Here is a 20,405-nt window from a genome sequence, read left to right as displayed (position 1 = left end):
ACAGAAATCTCAAGAAACATGTATGGGAATCTGTGAATGTGTGCAGAAAAGTGCACATGAAGGGAAAAAAATGACTTTGCTAAATCCAGTCCTATGAAAAGTGAAGTCTTGTGTAGCTCCTAAGTACAGAGGGAGAAATAGCTGAAAATAATCTACTTTAGTTGAATTAAGGAAGCTAAGTATTACTGCAGGAACCTAAGAAAAACCCCTTTGACTTCCTGGAAACTGAAAGAAGTTTTTTTGAAGAAGTAATTCAAACATGTCTCTGACATCACTACAGTGCATTGCGACTTTGCGAGTGGTTAGTTAGGGTAACAGAGGAAGCAACTCCTTCACAGATAAGCAGGCAGTGTAGTGTATGTGCCCAGTTAGTCTCCTTCTGGGTTCAAGTTTTGTGAAGAAATTCTTTTGCAGACAGATAACATTTATTTTACTTTCCAGAGAGAGACACATGCTGTTTCATAAGGATACGCCTGATTTCCAGAAATAACCATGTTTTTGTGGCTTAAACTCTTAGCATTTGGTGTTGCATTTCTGGGACAGGATGCTTTTCTCAAAGGTAGGTCGCAACTGATCTTTCTTTCTTTCATTTTGGTCCCTCAATTGTGGTGTCCTCTGTAGATGTAAAACCAGTGGAAAGCTTTGCAAAGTGCAAAAATACCATCCTGGTTCAGAAATTAGCATACAATTGTATGCAGTAGTCAGGAAGACTGGTGCATCATGTACAAGGCTAAAATGTCTCCCGCGTGGTCCCCTGTGAGAGTTAGATGGACCATTAAAAAAAAAAAAAAACCACATTTGTAGCTGAATTTCAAAAAGAATACATTTAGGTCTTCTATAACCTGTTCCATGTAGTTTTCATCTTCAGCTTCATCTCACGATGTAGTACTGGTTTTCTGTGTTTAAATTCTTCAAGAAAAAAGTCTTTCCATCAATGTTAGCCACTCCCTGATTACAGAATCTGCTTACAGTTCCTCAAGTTCTGATTTTTTTACTTTATTTTTAAGGGGGTTAGTAACAAGTTCTAAAAGTTGTAAATTGATCTCTACTATTGGTAAATTACTTATTTTGTAAGACATTATTTATTTACTTTGTAAAAACTGCTCTTTAAATAGTCTTTGGAATATTTAATTACCCCACTGCTGGTGAATTTGTTGCTTGACTTTTTAAGAGAAAGATCGAGCTCAAGAGGATGATCTTGCAAAACATGTTAGATGTTACAGATAAATAGAGTAGCAAGAAAAGCAATTAGTCTTGAGGTAATACTTAATATAAATAAAATATTTCTTTCTGTTCAAGAAAATATTTTCTTCAGGAGAAAATGCAACATTTTGATGTATCTTCCATCAGTTTAGCTAGTAATGTAATTTGGGATAGTTGATGGCAGACACAAAGTGGCTTGAAATATTTTTTCTGAAATGGCAGCCAGTTATATGCAGGGCTGAAATATCTTTTCATTTACATTGAATTTATTCATACTTCTACCCTCATGTCACTATAGTAACTCCAGGTTTATACTGATGTAAGCAACAAAATGATCTGCCTTTAGTAGATAACCAGCTAAGAAGAGCATTTGAAGCCTGAGCATTAGTTCTCTTGTCCCTCAAAGTCTCTGAACAGAGACAGCACTGCATAAATCTGGTTGATAGCTGCTGGAGATTATAAGAAAACAAGTGAATGCTGTACTGTAGAGGAAAAGAACAAAATCTCTTGCTTTTCCTGTAGTTTTTTTTTCTTATCTGCTGTCCTACTTTCCATTTTATAAGTCCTTCTGAGACTTCCCACTGCTACCTTTTCTCCAGAAGAGGCAGGTTACTGTCTGCTCTCTCAGCCACCTCCACAGTCACTCAACATGTTAGCTGACAGAGAGAGGGCTGGAAGACAGAGAAGTGGGTAGTAGCATTTTATTTCAAGTAATAGTTATTTTTCTCTGTTCACACCCAGTAGTCTGACTTGAGCCCAGTTCATCCCTGCATTTTCTGAACTGAAGAGCCTCAAGGAAATAGTTTAACTTCTCTCTACTACACTTAATTAAATCTCATGCTGTAGTATCAAGTATACAACACCATATAGGCCTTGTTTTTAAGATGTAGTTTGGCAGAGATTGCATCTTCTCTCAGGGTGACAGCGCCATTATACTTCATATTTGCTGTGCAGATTGCTCTGCCTTGTGGCCAAGGGACACTGGGCAGTCTCCTAGGGAGGGGTTTGTTAATGGAGGAGCAGCATTTTGAAAGAGTGGTGTAGGATTTGGCTTCGTGGCAGTCACTTTTCAGGCACTTGATTGTAAGAGTTTGGTGGGCATTGGGACTTCTTTTGTTATTACCAAAATTATTTTCCAGCAGCCTGTTGTACCTAGTGATTTTTAAAACTTAGCAGGAGAAATTTTAAAGTTGTCTTACTTCCTCCACAAGCTCAAACATCCTATAGAACATCACTTATTTCCTGTAATCACCAAGCCACATTTAAGAGTATCAAACTACATTAAACCAAACAAAATAGAAGAAGATAGATTCTGCACAAAAGCCTTTTCACTGTGTAAGTCCCTCAAATAAAAAGCATGTATCCAACTAATTTTTCTGATATGAAAGAGATATGTGGTGGTAATCAAACACCCCAAAAAAACCGACCAGTACCCCAAAGCTCTCTCCCAAAAACCCCTAACTCGAGCCAAAAAAGCCAGAAAAACATCTTTGCTTCCCTTTAGAAAAAAGAATTGCTTGCAGAACAAGCACTGTTTCCATTAGATCATTATTTCAAGTTCCCCCCTCCTCCACAAAAGTTTTAGCAATTTGACAGCTTTCAAAAGCTTTCACCCACTTCTGAGCCACTTCCTTGATTTCAGGAAACTAAATAATTGCTTGATAGTTTTGGGTGTGACTTATTTTTTCTTTACTCAAGTTAAAAATATCAAGCTTCAGCAGGCCCTCTGTGCTGGTTTTGTCTGGGATAGTGCTAATTTTGGACACAGCAGATAGTATGGGTTTGTGCTGAAAACTGTGTTGATAATAGAGGCAGATAACCACCACCTGACTTCCCATCCTTTAGTGTAATACACAGGTGCTACTGCAGAGTGTTCATAAGATGTCCACCACATGTCCAGTGAGTCCATTGAGTCCATGACTTTGGGCTCTGTGTTGTTGTAATACTCAGGACAGGAGAGGTGGTTTGTTTTGTGGTTATTGGGCAACAAAGCCAGCTCAGTTTAGGTTCCTTGCACTTGCTCTGTTTCTTGTGAGGCTTTTCTTCCATAGGTTTGGGTGGTTCTTGTTGTAGTATTTCCTATAATATGCAATTCAAATCATGGGTTACAACAATTTAAAGGTATTTCTACTACAATCTCTTACCCACTCCCTATCTGGTTTAACATTGCAATGAACTCTTCCCCTGCCATTATTCCAGCTTGGATTTACTCATAGACTGCAGTCTCTTAGGGCTGGACGTACTCCAAGTGGAGCCTTGTCTATGAGGCAGTCTCTTCAGGGACACACCTGCTGGTCTATGGCTTTATCCACAGCCACAGAGGCTCTGAGGGACAGCTGTTCCAGCACAGCCCTGTCCATGGGCCTTAGTGCCTTTGGAGATAGACCTGCCCCAGCACGGCCTCACCCACAGCCACTGTCCCCTCAGAAAGCAAACCTGCCCAGGCTGGCCTTGCTCCTGGCTGCAGTCCCTGCAGGCTGTTCCTGCTCTGCTGTGGTTTTGTCCATGGCTACATGATTTCAGTTGCTCCAGCACGGCCTCATGAACAGCTGCTAGTCCTTCAAGGTGTACCTGCTGCAGCACGGAGCTGGCCATGGGCCCTGACACCTTCAGAGGTGCCCCTGTTGTGGCACTGACACAGCCATGGCCACAGGCACTTCCAGATGTACCTGCTTTGGCATGGAATTATTCATGGCCAGGGAAGCTTCAGGGTATCCTCCTCCCACCTGGGCTCACCCATAGGTCACAGTCCCTTTGACTCAAGCTCACACTGGGGTTCCAGCATGTGCAGTACAGCAGCACAGAAACAGCAGCGATGCCCCGACCATGTGCCAGTCCCTGTGCATCACCATGGCTGTCCTCAAAATGTCCCCAAGCACAGCAGAGGGAGGGGATCAGCAGCACAACAGAGGGAAAGCATAAAACAGCCACAGATGAGCACTGCACTGATGTACTGGAAGGCACCAAGCCCAGGGCAAGCACAGGAGTCTGCCCAAAGCAGCCAAAGAGCAATAACAGCTATAAATTCCATCTAACACATTCCAATCAAAGCTGTTATCTTGAACCTTCTGAGCCCCATGTTGGGCATCAGAATGAACTGTTGTGGTTCAACCTGAGCTGGTAACTCAGCCCTACATAGCTGCATGCCCACTGCCTCCCAGTGGGACTGGGTAGAAGAGTAAAAGTGAGAAAAATCATGGGTTGAGATAAAGACAGTTTAATAAGTAAAGAAGAACCAAAGGTAAGGAATTTATTCACTGCTTCTTCTGGGCAGGCAGGTGTTCAGTCATCCGCAGGAAAGCAGGGCACCATCCCATGTAATGGTTACTCAGGAACAAAAATGCCATCACTCTGAATGTTCACACTTCCTCCTTCCTTCAGCTCCCAATACTGAGCATGATGCCATATGTAATGTCTCTTTGGGCAGTGGGGTCACTTGTCCCAGCTGTGTCCTCTCTCAGCTTGTTGTGCACCCACAATCTCCTCCCTCAGTGGGGTGGTATGAGAAGCAGGAAAAGCAGAAAATTGACTGTGTAAGCACTGCTCAGCAGTAATGAAAACATCTCTGGATTATTGACCCCATTTTTCATCACAAATCCAAACATTGCCCCAAGATAGGAGATGTGAAGAAAATGAACTCTACCCCAGTCAAAACCAGCACACACCTGAAATTCTGGTCATGTAGTCTCCATGCTCAAGAGTAGTGCAAGTTTCCAGCTGGAAGTGTTGCATTTTATTTTCAGATAGCTTATCCTATGGCTCTGATTTTCCATGAAAATCTTTTTCACAGGTCGAAATTGTCTGGCCAACTGAATTTTCTAAGCAGTGGGACTTAGTAATATTTGTTCATTTTATGTGTAGGATAAAATATAAGGGGAATTGCTCTGGCAGGAGAATGTATTTAAAGGTAGAAGAAAGTGAAGACTATCACCGCTGATGCTGTCCTCTTAGAGATGCCCTACTGCAGGTTCTGTTTGAGACAGTTCTTTTTTGTTGTACTGGTGCACTCAAGGGTTTCAGAAATGCATACCCCAGAGTCCTGCACTCACGAATAGAGTCCTGCACTCAAATTTACAACAAATGTCCTGCTTTACACGCTGTGCACAACCCCAATGCTTTATTCCCAGTGAATGGAGGCAGGGAGTGGTGTGCATGCAGGTGGCTGGCAGCTCTGCTCACTCCCTGGGCTGGCCAGACACAACTGCTGAACTGGAAGCAGTTCAGTTTCATTATGGTGTCATACCTAAGCTACAGGCAGGACATAAGTTGGTTGGAGCTCAGCAGAACAACTGGCTGAACAACTTTGTTTCTGGACTGAAATTAGATACAGATTTGGACTAAATATGTGATTGATTTTTTTTTTTTTTTTACTCATTAACCTAGACTGTTCAAACATAACAAGCAGATGGCTGGGTTGTTGTCACCGACATAGTTTATGAAAAATCCTTTACTTAGGAATTTTCCTTTCCTGAGAGCTGAAAAGCCTCAGGAACAACGGTAAACAATTCTTATCTGCTGCTGTGGAATGCCACGGGAAAATCTGTGATTGGCCCCGTCAGACTGTTTGCAATTAAGAGCCTATCACAATTCACCTGTTTGGCCCGTCTCGGGCTGAGAAGACTTCAGTTTACACATTCTTTACTATTCTTAGCTTAGCTTTGTAGTGAAATCCTTCTCTTTATTCTGTTAGTATAGTTTTTATATCTTATATATCATATCATAATAAATCAAGCCTTCTGATGCATGGAGTCTACTGTCTCATCTCTTCCCTCCTCCTGAGACCCCAGAAAACCGCTGTAATAGGTTGTGGATGTGCTGTAGGTATATCTGTTGATGCAGACAGGACAAGAGACATTGGTTCTGGACTAGTGAGTCTGTCTTACATTGTAGGGAAAAGACAAGTTCTAGTCATTTTTATTCACTCACATCAGTATATTGATATACTAAGAATATTTTACCCGTATAGACCTAAAGCCAAAAAAACTCATGCAGAGACCAGTTCTAAAGAGGGTCCAGCTCTTGGTGGCTTCATATTTGGAACGACTTGTTTAGTTTAGTGGAACCTTGAAATTTTAGTTTCAATTTGGTGAATTTATATATTAAGGTTCTGAAGAACAAATCAACAGTAAGCATGTTAAAAACACTGTATATATAATGAAATAAGGCAGAAGAAATGGGGGGAGGAAACAGGATGAAGTGACTTTCCAAATGTGCTGAGTGTCAGGAATCAAGCTCTGTTTTTCTGACTCCCATGACCTCTCTTCAGAACTGCCTGCTAGTCCAGTAGCATTTGTATGCATTAATCCAGCAGCAGTCTCCACGCTGAAGATGGGAATACATTGTATATATTCTGTTTTCCTTTGCTGTGCAGCTGCATTGTGGTATTTACTGTATCCTGCTAGGAGCTAGGAGAGAACAGCAGGCCATGGAAATGTTCCTTCTCTGTTTACATTCTCTATCTGCTTTAAGAGTTAATATTCATAAGCATAAACTTGGTCCCCCAGGAAGGCAGAAGAAATTCACCCACGTTGAACTCTGCTGACATGGCTTCACTTTACTCAGTCAACTACCTGGTGTAGTTAGCTCAAGTATCTCTGAAGTGTCTGCATGTCAGAGAAGGGCAGACTTAGTCATTCTGCCTTCTTTGGGAGGCTGTTCCTCCTCTGCTGCAGTCCCAGGGTGAGAACCAAAGTGGGGAGAGCACAGCACGGGGGTGGCTGCAGAGATGGAATCCAAACCAGCAGAGGAGTGAGAAGTGCTGCAGGAAGGTGTGAAGTGCTGGACAAGGCTTGCTAGCAAGAGTTCAGCTTAGGAAGGTGTGAAGTGCTGGACAAAGCTTGCTAGCAAGAGTTCAGCTCTGTGGCTGTGAGTTCCTCTGAGCCCCAGCAGAGGCTGTGTGTTACAGGAGTGCATGGCTTGGCAGGGCTTGCCCGGGTGTTTGTGCCTGCTCAGAGCAGATGGGCTCACCGAGCTGGCTGCTGGCACTGTGACTGCCAGCTCTGCCTGTGAGACAGCAATTGTCCCCAAGCTCTGCTGCTTTCTGCATCCTCCTGAGATACCCATCGCTCACACTGATTTATCTTAAATCCTATATAACAGAAATCAAGCAGGTTTTTTCTTTCAGACAAACTTATGAAGTGCATCCAGTATATTTTGGAGGAAGTAGTTGACTCTCTTCAAAGCTCAGTTTAGGCCCTAAAGCACTTCTGTGGAAAAAAAAAAAAAAGAAAAGGTGAGAAGTTTTAAAGAGTGGCAAAACCCTGACTTCCTCCTGTAAATATCAAGATTAAAATAACAGATAGAGTTACGAAAGTTGTTTGTTTTCCTGCAACTTGACTGTTCTTTTAGCCCGCATGTCCTGATGTATTTCCAAGCTATCCATGCACTTGCAAACAGGTCTTTTTCACTGGTGTTTCAGTAACTGTTTCAGCATTTTATCTATTTCTAGGCTTTTTTCCCTTTCAAGTGAAGCAGTTTGGGGCCTTCAATGCCAGGATTTTAGAAACTAGCTGTGAGCACTTCAGTGCTAGCTTATATTATCCATAGTGTTGTATAGCTAACAGGATCCACTTCTTTTCTTTTATACCACTACTTTGCAGTACTGTTCTTGCAGTTATTCCCTCTGTGTCAGTGCCTTCTCGGCTGGCCTGCTTGCTTAGGTTTCTATTCTTTAGTTTCAAAGACTTCTCTCACAATCTGTCTGTTCTTCATTCATAATCCCACTGCCTTGCAAAGAGCTCTAGAGGTACCTTTTTTTAGGGCATGAATGACTTTTTTGTTGTTTCAAAAATGTGGACTCCACGGAGGAATATTTTTAATTGCCTTTTGAAATAGATTCTTTTCCTGACAGTAAGAGAAATAATCAAAATAGCTGTCTAATAGAAAAATGAAGCCATACAATGAAGCTCTTTGTAAAATATATAAGGAAATAGTAGTTCGTTAACTGGAGCATATGTCCTGTATGAGTTGAAAGATTTTTACACTCAGAGAAGTATATAATACAGAACTCAACTGAGATGTTACAAAAGTACAGGGCTACCATTGCCTTTACAGATAATCACCTACACTGAAAAACTGAATTGAATATTTAAGATAGTATTAAGCCTTGAATTGTTTATGGAGGCTTGTAAGTTAAGATTTATGTAGGGGAAAAATAGGGTAAGATAAACAACAAAGTAGAGTCAGGCTTCTAGAATAAGATCTAAGAGACAGAAGTCAGCTGCAGTCTAGGCAGTCTCAGAAACTCCTGGTGTGAAGTGTTGCTTTCATTTCTCCAGACTTCAGTTTCATCATCTGTCACATTGAAGATAGTAACACTTACCTTGCCGAAAATGCAGAGTTCTAATTCCTTAATTATTTACACGTATGCCTGTGTCTTGCAACATGAAAACTACCACCAGTTAATGTGATGAAACTGGCTGTGCATTAGAGTATTTTGGGTGGAGGATCTGAGCAAAGAAAGCAAAAGTATGGGGCAAAGGACTTGTACATAAATTTATACCTTTTTCTCAGTCCTAAGGCACAGGTATTGTCAATGGGGAGCTGATAGTTTTATGCTGAGTAAGAACAACCCATACTGTGCTTAACCCTAGCAAATCTGAAATTCTGTAAAACATGATCACATCAAGTGTAGTTTCTATTTTACCCATTATTGGGTGAAATATCTGAAGCTGGTGAATGAGTTCTTGAGACACCAGAACAGGACCACCAGCCTTTTATTTCCTGTGTCAGTGGATGAGCTGAGGTGTGCTAAACAGACCACAGCTGCAAAAGGATTCATGTTATAAAGAATCCTCCACACCTAAGGGTAAATACAATAGGAAGCCTGTCTAGTAAATTAGGTGTTTTAGGAGTCTCAGTGGTAGCAGTTATAAACCTGAACAACTGTTCTAGAGAAGTGCAGGCCAAGTTGACTTTGTCAGCATATAATATAAAATCGTACACTCACATAAGCAAAGGAAAGATGACCAGTGCTGCTACTGCAGCAGTTTGATTAACCTCTTAAGATAGATCTTTGATGTCTAAAATGAATGCAAAATCACATGTGTACACATCTTAGAGAAACCTTCCAGTTTTAATGAGTTTTGGATAGAGTATCTGGAGGATTTCTTTATTCATATCATACTTTTTTGGAAGACTTTAAATGATGAAACATATTTTTTAAATTATGTGGAATTTTTTTTTACTTGGTCCCTGATGGCAGTAAGAGATTATTGCCCTAGATCTCTTGTATGCAGTACACAAGGTCCCTCCTCCCAAAATGCAGTCTGTGAATATGCATGCCTGTGCAATGTGTGTGAGTGGAAGGGTTATATTTGGGAAGGTAATACCTCAGACTGTCTAACAAGTATAGAAAAAAGCTTGACTTGGTTTGCAGCTTCATTAATGCTGCTGTGCTCAACTGTGCTGCCTCAACAGAAGTGAAAGATCTTTCTACATCCTGCACACACCTGCAGTCTGGTGTCTTAGTCTGAGGTAAGAAATGTGGTTAAAGTTTGAGGGAAAGATGTGAAAGAGCAGAAAGAAATATGCGTTAGTAGACATTAGTAGCATTTCTGATTTTGCTGTCTGTCTGCTAATGAAATGACAGAAATAAATGTTTCTGAGAGACATCCAATATTCCTGCTCTTAGAAAAAAATGTATGAGTAATAACAGTTTAACCCAGTGTCAGCTTCCTCTCTACAGTTTAGAAGATTTACAGTGGAATGGTGCTGAATACAAGGGAGGCACCTCAAGGAAATGAATGTAAATTCTGTAAAGAGTTATATAACCTTGACAGTAACGGATCAAGGCTTTGTCATATTCAGACATGAAACTTTCATAAAATCCTGTGTTGTTTGGCTTGCCAAATTTAGCATTTTTTACTTTTCTGCACACTGATCGGTTTGGCCATGAGGATTTTGAAGTGATAAAATAGTTTTACTGTGTACTAATATCATAGTAAAACTGTCATAATTTTACTATGATATTATTTATAGAAGCATACAGTTCTGGAACTCACCTACAGATGCCTTTTGAATCAACACATGATGCATTAAATTAATTATAAATCACAGAACAGTTCAGGAGAAAAATGCCAAGATATGTGGATCAATTGTTCCAAAAGTTAATAAAAAAGCAACAGCTGCATTTGTCTTCCTCCTGTAATTAATGCTGGGTTCAATGGCCTGCTAAGATGCAGTTTAGCACTGCCCTGAATAAATAGACAAATGTTTGGTGCAGTAGCTGGTTGAAGTTTTTGTGTTAATATTGGAAAGAAAACCATTTACAATGTGGATGTCGTCAAGTGTGTTGTCATTGCAGGAGAGTGCCTTAAATGGCAAGGGAAGGACTTGCCTGCAAACCATGGCTTCTAAAAACCACACTTTTCACCAAGCAAGGGAGACATTTTCATAACAAAATGCATGTCAGAAATGCCATTTTCAACTGATCTCACTGCAGCTGATGCTCTCTGTTTCTCTTCACAACAGAATTGCTGCTCACCTGAGTCTCACCTCGGTGGTGACGTCAGTGGAAAGTCTGGAAAGGCTTTTCAGTGTCTTACAGAATTTATTTTATAGTTCTGGTTTTGCTAGTTTGGGTTTTGGTTTTGGGTTTTTTGGGGTTTTTTTCCCCCTTCTTTTTTTTCTCTTTTCTCTCCTTTAAACCTACTTGGGGGTCTTGGACTCCAAGTCCCTGAGAAACCTGTTTGGAAGAGATATCCCTGGCTTTGACTGTGAGCTCCAAAACACTCAGGAAATGTTTTTACATAGAATAAAGTGATCAGATTTTCAGAGGACCTCCATGTGTTGGTCACTGAGACAATGGGAAAAATTGTGGTGTTCAGCTGCAAGTTAATGTTTTCTGAAAGTTTTTCTGGATACTTGGAAAAGAAAGAAAGAGCTACTTAGGAAGTCAGGAAGGAGTTGCTCCTCTGTGTGGTTGTGACTATCTTACTGCTCTGTTTATAGGAAGGCTATTTTCCATAGCTGTGGTCTTGCTGGGCCAGGTGCTGCACAAATGTAGGATGAAGTATGGTCCTGTCCTCAAAGGATTTCTGATCTGATTCTGAACAGCGTGGATATTTCTTTAAAGGGAATGCTATAGAGGTGAGAGGAAAGACTGATAATGGAAAAAGTGATAGCAGCATATGTGGCCAGCCAGAGAACTTGCATAATCTCCTGTGCTATTTATTTCCTTTTCTGAGAAAGGGACATACAACACCTCAAAATATTCAAAGCAACATACAATACATTATTCCCAGGATTCAAGATAAACTGTCCTACACAGGCCCATGTATTGCACATATCATCACACTGTGCTCTTAAAACCTTTATACATGGCAAAAAGTGGTGTAAGTATTCCTGGGATAACACTTTATGGTAAAACTACTGTGGGTAAAGAGGTAGCTCTTCTCTTGCTGCGTGGAAACCAAAAATCAGGTCACATGCAAAGGCACTATATTTATTTGCAATGATTATTTTCTCCAGCTGTTTAATCCTTTCATTAACATATTGCATTCTCCCATCAGAGAGTGAACTACAGTAAACAAACAACAGAGTGTGTGGATGATGTGTTACAAACACACACACATGTCTGGTATGGGAGAGCATGTAATCCCACCCTCCTGATTCTCAGTTCTTGTAGCTGTTCCTCTACCTGCAGCAGATGAGCTATCATGAACAGCATCTGGATGTGGAAGAGAGGTTCCACATTCTGTTCTGTTCAGTTCAAAAAAATTTCAGGTTGCATTCAGCACTTTCATATCTAAGTGCTCATAAATAGTAATAACAATAATAAATTGTTTTGACTTGTGATTGACCTAGCTGATTTATTTAGACTGTAAAAAAAAAATCATGTTTTCTGATTATCAGAGCATGAATTCTGTAGATGCAAGATCTGGAGATACAAGCTCTGCAATTAATTCAAGTGTGACCTGGATCTGTAATACAGTACAGAATATCTTTCTACAGATATCTACTGAACACTGCTGAGGGTTGGGGTGTTTTGGTTTGCTTTTTGATTGTTTGGTTTTTGTGGAATTAATTGTTTTTAATTTGCAGTGTGTGATTTCACGGTCATAAGGACTTTTGGGTTCTAGATGGCTGCAAGTTTTAGTGAAAAGGTTTTGTCATGAAATGTTAAGCATTTGGAATGGGTCTGTTTGCAAATGCAGTAGTTGATCATAAGATACAGCTGTAAGCAGAGCCTTGAATGGAGATGCATTGTGTAATATGTGTGTAATAACTGTTTACTAATATAATCTTTCTGTAAAATCTGGTCTCTGTCTGTTATGACAGCCTTTCCTCGAGATAATGAGTAACCATAGGGGAAAGAAAGCAGGTACAGTAACCCTACACACTTTTAAAAAATTGCTTTAGATCTCTAAGGTAGTGTCTGAAGAGCACTGCAATGATTGAGTGATAAAGCTGACATATGGCTGATACCAGATCTTTGCAGTGGTGGTGGATGCAATCAGTATCTTCACTGAAAGAAGTTCTTCAGAACTTCAGAAAGGGGTTTTTCCTTTACTGGATTCTCTTTTCTGTGAAGAGAATGAAAATCTGTTCAGTGTTTTATATCTATGTTGCTCAATGCTGTGTTGCTGTGCAGTTCAGGCCATATTTACAGAATTGCTACTGAAAACTTTCTACAACTAGAAATACTTGTTTCTTTTTCTATTTTTTTGAAGCTGCTGCTGCTCATTTTCTCTAGCTAAGTGCAACACACATATAGATTTCCATACCTGTGATGATAAAATGGCCCAAAGAGAAGATCGGTCTAATAATCAGAAAAATTAACTGAACTTAGGGGTGCTTTAAGGAGAGGGGTTCTTGTCTCCGATTAATTTTCAGTTTTGAAAGGTCACCACTTTTGTCAGTCAGACTGGTATAATTAAGAACCTGTTAAATGCAGACCAATTAATGATTGCTGCATGTAAATTTTAGTGTGAGTACATTTTGTAACATCATACAAGAATTCGGTGATGAGATCTGGAATATTAATCCTGTTACCTAAGCCACCATTTCCCTACTTAGCTGTAAGATCTCTGTGTTCTCAGGGCTCTTTGCCTCCCTCACTTCATGGCTCAAGCACAGAATCAGCTCTGCAGGTGAAAGACATCTTCACCACCTGTTCTGGAGCCGTGTTCTAAGCCAGACCAAAAGAGCAGTCTGTGATCGTGGAAGAAACCTCTCTGTGGATGTTCAGCAGTGTTAGGAAAGGAAAAGGACTGGTGCTTTTGCACTGGCAATACAAATAGATATTTGCCAGCTCTTGAGTAATTGCCTTTGCTCCCTAGACAATGACTTTTGGAACAGCTTATGTGTGTATGATTTTATTATAAAAAGCAGTCTTGATGCTGGTAAGCATTATTTATTAAAGGAAATGCAAAAGAAAAGAGCTTTGGGACACTTGTTCATCATAGCAATTTGTCACCTCATAGAGCTGATAGGAACTATTTCTACTTCATAAATGGACTTCACTGCTCCTTTCTGAATATCTTACTGTTCCACAGAGCTCAGAACACTTTAGCAAGTAAAAGCTTTGTACTTTATAAAAAGTCATTGTTTTCTTTCCCTGTAAGTCAGGGAGTTTCTCATGAAAGAAGTAAATTAGTACTGCAGGCACAATCACCTTTTGGCATTAGTCTAAAGAGGATGAAAACCTACTGGCTTATCTCCAGCATTTCTTCAGTGATAGCATTTTTTTCGTCCTTTTCTCTTTTTTGTCTTTTCTTTTTTAAAACTAGTGCTCAGTGTCCCATACTCATACTTTCTCATAGCTGTCAGAACTAGTGCAGAAGTCTAGTTAGCCCTTCCTGGCTGATTTCCTACTCAGCCCTTTGTGCCCTGCCACCAGCTCCAAAGCCAGGGAAGAGCTGATTGGAGGGCCACAGTGGAAGAAGCTGTGGAATCTGCTACCAGTGTAATTCTGAGCATGCTTGGAAACAGTCATGGAAATAATGCACTTCATTTTCTTAGTGGTTATATCTGATCTGTTTTGAGGGAAGAGCACTAACACTCTTGAACTGATTCATCAGGATAGGTAGCATCTTGTCTCTAGATGAGTATGGAAAGTTACCTGACCTTTGATGGATATTTTGATAAAAGCAGACACACAGGCCTAGGCCCAGTTTCCAGGAAGTGTAGGCAGAACATTCTCATTCTTCCAGTCTAAGAAAGAGTATAGGCAATTCTTACAGGTGTGGGGGGAGGAATTCTGCTCAGAGAAAGGATTATAGTGCCTCTTCAGAAGATTCTTACCCAGAGAAGCTCTCATGTTTGTAAGTTTTGCCTAAAACAACATGGCTTATCTTTAAAATCAGTGTTAATAATGTTTCAGTGTCTTACTTATTTAAATCTGTGCCATTAAAAAACCAGAGTTATTCACTAGTTTAAATTTGGTCAAATTTATTAGGATTCCTTATAGAGAATTTAAACTACATCATTTATCATGCCAGAGACACAAGGCTTGATCTCTTGGCCACCCCACAGACACCATTCAGGATTCACAAGCCATGAAAAGTATGTATTTGCAGAAATCAGATCACTTATTTATTTCAGTAAGTGCTGATAAACATTATTTATTAAAGGAAATGCAAAAGAAAAGAGCTTTGGGACACCTGTTCATTATAGCAAATTGTCACCTCATAGAGATGATATAAAATATTTCTACTTCATAAATGGACTTCAGTGCACCTTTCTGAATATCTTACTGTTCCACAGAGCTCAGAACACTTTATCAAGTAAAATTTATTATTTCTGTGTTAAACAGAATAATTCAGATAGTTGACTTTAAAAAGGTCACTTGAAAAGCTGCTGATCAAAAAGAAATGCTCTGGAGCTTTTGCTGAGTAAGAAGCCAAAAAAAAAAAAAAAAAAAAAGGATCAGAAGTGAAGACAAAAGAAGGAGCATTTTTTACTCCAAACATTGAAGTTGATTATTTGTGACTGTAATTTCATAAAGGAAGTCACATTCTTTGCAGCAAACTGAAGCAAAAGCCATATTGAACAACCCAAACTGAGAGTATAAGACTGATTAATGCATGAAATGAACCATTAATTTAATGAACCCTGTTGGTCAATCAGCAGCATGGTAGGAGGCCTGTACATCACCTCAGCCAGCTGCAGAAATCCTGGGTCAGCCTTCTGCATAAAGTACTTGTCATCCAAGTAAGGGTAGACATGAAAACTTGATGTGAAATTCAGCAAAGATTACTGCAGGAGGACTTGAGGGCATTAATTCTTCTTCCTGGGAGATGATTGTTTCATCTTCAACAGAAAATTTCTGCCTAATTCCAGTCAGAGGTATCAAATTGAGCACAAATAAAAGAGTTGCTTGGACAGTTGTTTCAGATCATAGGGTGGCATTTTTTAATGAACGTGAGCAAGAGTAAATCAAGACCAGAGTAATAACAGTGATGTCTCAGTAATTTTATAGCAGGGCTCAGTATGTTCACAGTTCCATTTATTTTCTGATCTGGAATTATTGTGGCATTGCAGGAGGCAAATGCAAATGAGAATTAACATGATCAGGGTGATGGTAGGTCTTAGTGAGGCAGATTGTTATAGAAGTAACCATGTACCTTTCTTGTGAAATAAGTCCAACCCCCAAATCAAAACAGCTGTGCTGGTGATGCAGAGTCCTGATCCAGGACTTAAGTCAGAGTGACACATTTCTTTGAGTCCTCTTTCAATCTAAGGGACTGTAAAGGCCTTTTCACTGGAGGTGGAAGGTGCTGCAGAGTGTCTGTTGCAGTGTTGGTGCAGTCATAGAGGAAGATAAAAAGTCTCACTACAGGAAATGTGATCATTAGGGAAATGATCTGTCACAAAATTCATTGTGATGCCGCATTTCAGAACAAAAAGTGCTTCAAAGCTTTTGGCTCAAAAACAAGCTGAAACCCAAATCCCTATGACTTCTTGTCATATAGAGACAGGAGATTTCACTCATAATAATCCTGGGAATGGCTGACAGTGTGTGATGCTGAGTTTTTGAAATGTTAGATGTTTCTTGACCACAGATTCCATCTAGATGCTTCACAATGCAGTTGCTGGAGGAGAAACCAATTTGATTGCAAATACATCCCAGCTTGGTCCCTCTACTCATTATCTTTATGGTACACTTGCTTTTCATATTCCTGCTGTTGTTTTAATATTGAAAATTCTTTCTGAATTTCAGCTCTTTCATGATTATTTACTAAATATAATTAGATTTAATATTGTTTTATTGTCCAGTGCTTGCAGTCTTACTGGTGAATCTTTCTAATATGGTTTTGATGGACTTATTAATATAATGATCAAGTTGGCAAGCACCAGCCCAGCTTGTGCCTTCTTCATAGGTGAAGCCTTGTTATGGGGAAAACAGAGGAAGTAAAAAAAAATTGCTTAGTTTCTCAATTTGGATAGGAGTTGTCTGCATGCTACAGAAACAAAAATGAAATATAAACACCACAGTGGGCATATTTTCCACATCTAGGAGGTTCAAAGGATTCTGTGGAGATGCAGGGGTTGTTCATCTTCTGAAAAAAAGTTCTGACCACTTTTCTGCTTACAAAGGTTAGAGGCATTTCAAGGGCACACCCAGGTCCATTACACTACCTTTGTGCTGTCAGCAGATTAACAATTAAATAGAATGAATTTTCTGTATTTCTTTCCACTGGCATTTATGATCTGTCTGTCAAGGCAACTTTATTGAAATCAACTGATTTTTGCTGTTTTCTAATATTTGTAATTTTGTTATGCAGATAATATTTTTTATTTAATAATAAGGGTTTTTTAATGCAAATTAGAGAAACTGTATTAATAGGGATCTTTTCAAAAAGCTTAATAATGCAAACCATGAAAAAATAAAAAAAAATCCATAAAATGATAAGGTAGGAGAGGAGAATGGTGTGACATCCTTGCCTGGCTGTCAGCCCTCTGGCTGTCCAAGAAGTCATCCTGACACATGTGGCTGCTTCCATCTCTCCTGCAGATTTAGGCTTCCTTCATGTAGAGCCAGTGTGGCAGATGGAGGTGCTTCCCCTTTGGTGTCAGGTGCTTGGTCTGGACCTGCAATCTTGGTAGCATTGTCAGGATTGTTGGTATAGTGATATTCATCCATTTCTACTGATGCAAGAAGGATGGAACTTGAGGCCATTTGGATGCCTTTCATCATACTCTAAGGCAGTGTGCAATTTTTCCAGTAATTGATTTGCTCTTGCTGTAGTAAGTCACCACTTTTTACCTTAAAAACCCCTATGACTTGGATTCATGTCATGTTTTAATGCTTTTTGATGCTTTTTCACACATAATATATTCTACTTTAAAAAAGCACAAGTAACAATGTGTAGCTGCAGTGATTTGTTTTAATGGTCTGAAAAATCCTCCATTCCCAGTGCTTGGGAGTGCACACTAATTGAGTTTTCATTCTTCTTTATGAGGACAAGGCACACATTTGTAGAATCTCACTGCAAACACCATTAAGTTAGACTGGAAATTGGGCATACAAAGAAACAGAGTTAATTCACTCAGTTGTATCAAGCTCCCAGCATACCTAACCAAAGGACTGCTTGCACAGTTTAAGGCAGTGGCAGAGATATACCATGAAGAGCTTCTGTATTATAAGTAGTATTTGGAGTTAGTATTGTAAAAATACATGCACAGTCAGTATTGGAAAGTGAGAGATGTGAGTATGTTACATATATCCAATGTATTGAAAATGTATATGCTATCTTCTGGGTGTAATTTAAACAGTAAAAGTTACATCTCCTTTGAAATCCCCAGTGCTATTTCTGCAGAATATGAGCTCCAGTCTTCTCTGGGACAAGAGTTTAAAAGTTAGCTCTAGGAGAAAGCATTTTAGAATGTTAGGAAAGAAAGTATACAAATATAAACTGAAATCCTAGAACCTGTCAGGAAATTATGACAACACTGTGCATGTGTGTGCCTCAGGCTAAATGGAGAGGGAGCAGTAAAGTCAGAGAAAAAAATAAAGGCTGAGTGTTTGTGTAGGTAGTAGTGGTTTTCTGAAGATGAAAATCCATCTACAGTGATACTAACTAAAGATTATATCTACTACTGTAGATAAAATTCAAAGTAATTATTACCAAAATGAAGAAATTAATTCAGGAAATCATATAAGCCATAATTAATTAACAAATTATTCCAATGTATGAGAAAGGCTGTGAATAACTCGATGGGTCTGCTAGATTGTTAAAAAATACTAGAAGCAATAAAACTGGAGACTAAAGTGCCTTTTTACCAAGTTTTCATGCAGTCAGCCCCAGAGAGGTTCCTGTTCAGTGCTGGAAAGTATAAGGCAACAGTAGAAGGCAGGGTTGGCTACAATCTATTAGTAATGTGAGGAGATGGCCCAGCAGTTCAGGAGCACAAGGTGTTTGCTTCTGGGAGCACTTGGGAAGAGCAGAAATGGGACCTGTTGCCTTCTTTTTTTCTTTTTTTCTTTTTAAACTAATGCTGGATTTTCTTTTAGGAAAGAAAAGCTTATGAATAAGCTTATAAAGAAAGCTTGTGGATTTTGTCTTTGGGAAGTAAGTTTCAGAGCTGAATGGTGTGGAGTTCACCCAACGTTTATTGAAGAACTTATTAATATGAAATTCCAATTTAAAAACCCAAACAAAACAACAAAACAGCTGCCTGAGCATCAGCTGCTGTTGTAGAGGTAGCCAGGGGATCATCATTTCAGTAATGGTGGCTCTTTAGATAGATCAAATGAAGCTTCAGTAGTTAAAAAGACTTGAAATAATAATAGCAGAAGGATGAAAGAAAAAAGTGCTTTGGATGTTTGTACCGGGCAGCTCAGCTCATCCTGGCCCAGAACAGTGTCTGGGTATTCTGTGCAATGCTCACAGAAGGGAAATGACAGCCTTTGTTCTTAGATATTTGCCATCTCATAGTGTACCATAGTGTACCATGAAGTTTGTGTCATTGTGATGGTTGCCTGTGTTGTGCTTTGTAGCTAAAAAAGCACTCTAAAAATGAAAAAAGTAATGAATCATTAGGGCAACTACACTTTCTGGTTCTTTAGTTTTGCAAAATTCTGTGTCTTCAAACGCTGTAGGCTGAAGTGTTAATGCTTCTGTACATTTCCATCATTCCTCTTACCTCAGTGAGGAAGTTTACTCATTTGTGGGTTGACAGCCTTGCCTGGGAATGGGAAGGTGCTTGCTGGCAATGCAAGCTGAGAACTGCTTTGCTAAGTGCAGACCAGTGCTCTGCTAAATGGAGATAAAATTCAAGCACCCACATCCTGTCACACCATTTAGTTCTTGCTGACTGCCATATACCAGGAAGTTGAAATAAGTCTATTAGTTCCAAACACTGTTAAAAAACAGCAAAGACTAAAAAGTTATGCTTGATTTGCCTTGTACTGTGTACAGGTGAAAGTGTGCCTTGGGAGCTTAACCCTCTGCTCATGCAACTCTTCCTGGTGGTGGCAGAGGAGGAGCAAAACCAGCTCTGGCTACTTCTCTGCCATATTAGGTTTGAAGGTGAACAGGAGTAAATTCACAAAACTGGTAGCTAATGGAACTCTTCTTGTACATCTGTAATCATTATTTGCTGCCAGTTCCTGTGTCTGTTACCCTTCTACAAATGTTGAATATGCAGCTTAAAATTATTGAAAAATTCAATTGTGTTTGATTTTTTAAATACATACATGTTTCAGATGAAATTATTGACAGGGAAGTAGGCATTCTCCTTTTATTACTCTATAATGTTAGCAACTTTAATTAAACTTTAGCAATAAATTATTAAATAGGGCAGAGTGGGTCTATTTTGGAAATTCTTCTGAAATCAGTATGTCATTTAAAAAGAAATACAATTTTTAATTGAGCTTCTTGTTTTACCTGAAGTCAAACCATATTATCCCAGTGAAAACTGGTCAAGACCAGGAAGATAAACATGGTAATATGGTTATGCCTCACAGGCTTGCTGGGCAAGCAAATCTGAACTACACTCTCTGTAGGAGACAGACCTAATCCTTGTGATCTTACCACCTCTGAATTTCAGAATTTCTGATCAAGTTGGCAGAGACATAGCAAACCATCAGGGCTTCCTAAATGGCAGTCTGGGTGGTGGGTCTGAAGCAGCTGTCAGTTCCTAGTGAAACTCTGGTGCAAGTCAGTTTTTGACTACTGAGTTAGACTAAACACATCTTTCAGATTGTGCTGTGGAGGCACCATCAGAGTTGTGTTTCCTGGACTGTATTGTAAGCT

General features: G+C 39.5%; 1 protein-coding gene across 3 annotated transcripts in view; it reads left to right on the top strand.

Moving 5' to 3' along the window:
* The first annotated feature begins 265 nt into the window (after window positions 1-265).
* The window catches only part of PTPRC (protein tyrosine phosphatase receptor type C), a 56,417-nt gene continuing 36,277 nt past the window's right edge, over window positions 266-20,405 (top strand). For 2 of the 3 annotated variants that reach the window (XM_009088466.4, XM_018912077.3), the window contains exon 1: window positions 316-559. In XM_009088466.4, the coding sequence (XP_009086714.3) occupies window positions 493-559 (67 nt within the window). In that variant the 5' untranslated portion in view covers window positions 316-492. Of the gene's footprint in view, window positions 560-20,405 lie in introns of all 3 variants that reach the window. The other variant, XM_018912076.3, reaches the window with a different exon arrangement.

This window comes from Serinus canaria, chromosome 8, assembly GCF_022539315.1.
Source record: "Serinus canaria isolate serCan28SL12 chromosome 8, serCan2020, whole genome shotgun sequence".
Taxonomy (NCBI): domain Eukaryota; kingdom Metazoa; phylum Chordata; class Aves; order Passeriformes; family Fringillidae; genus Serinus; species Serinus canaria.
The sequence above is the reverse complement of the archived record's forward strand: the minus strand, read 5'-3'. Positions and strand labels throughout refer to the sequence as shown.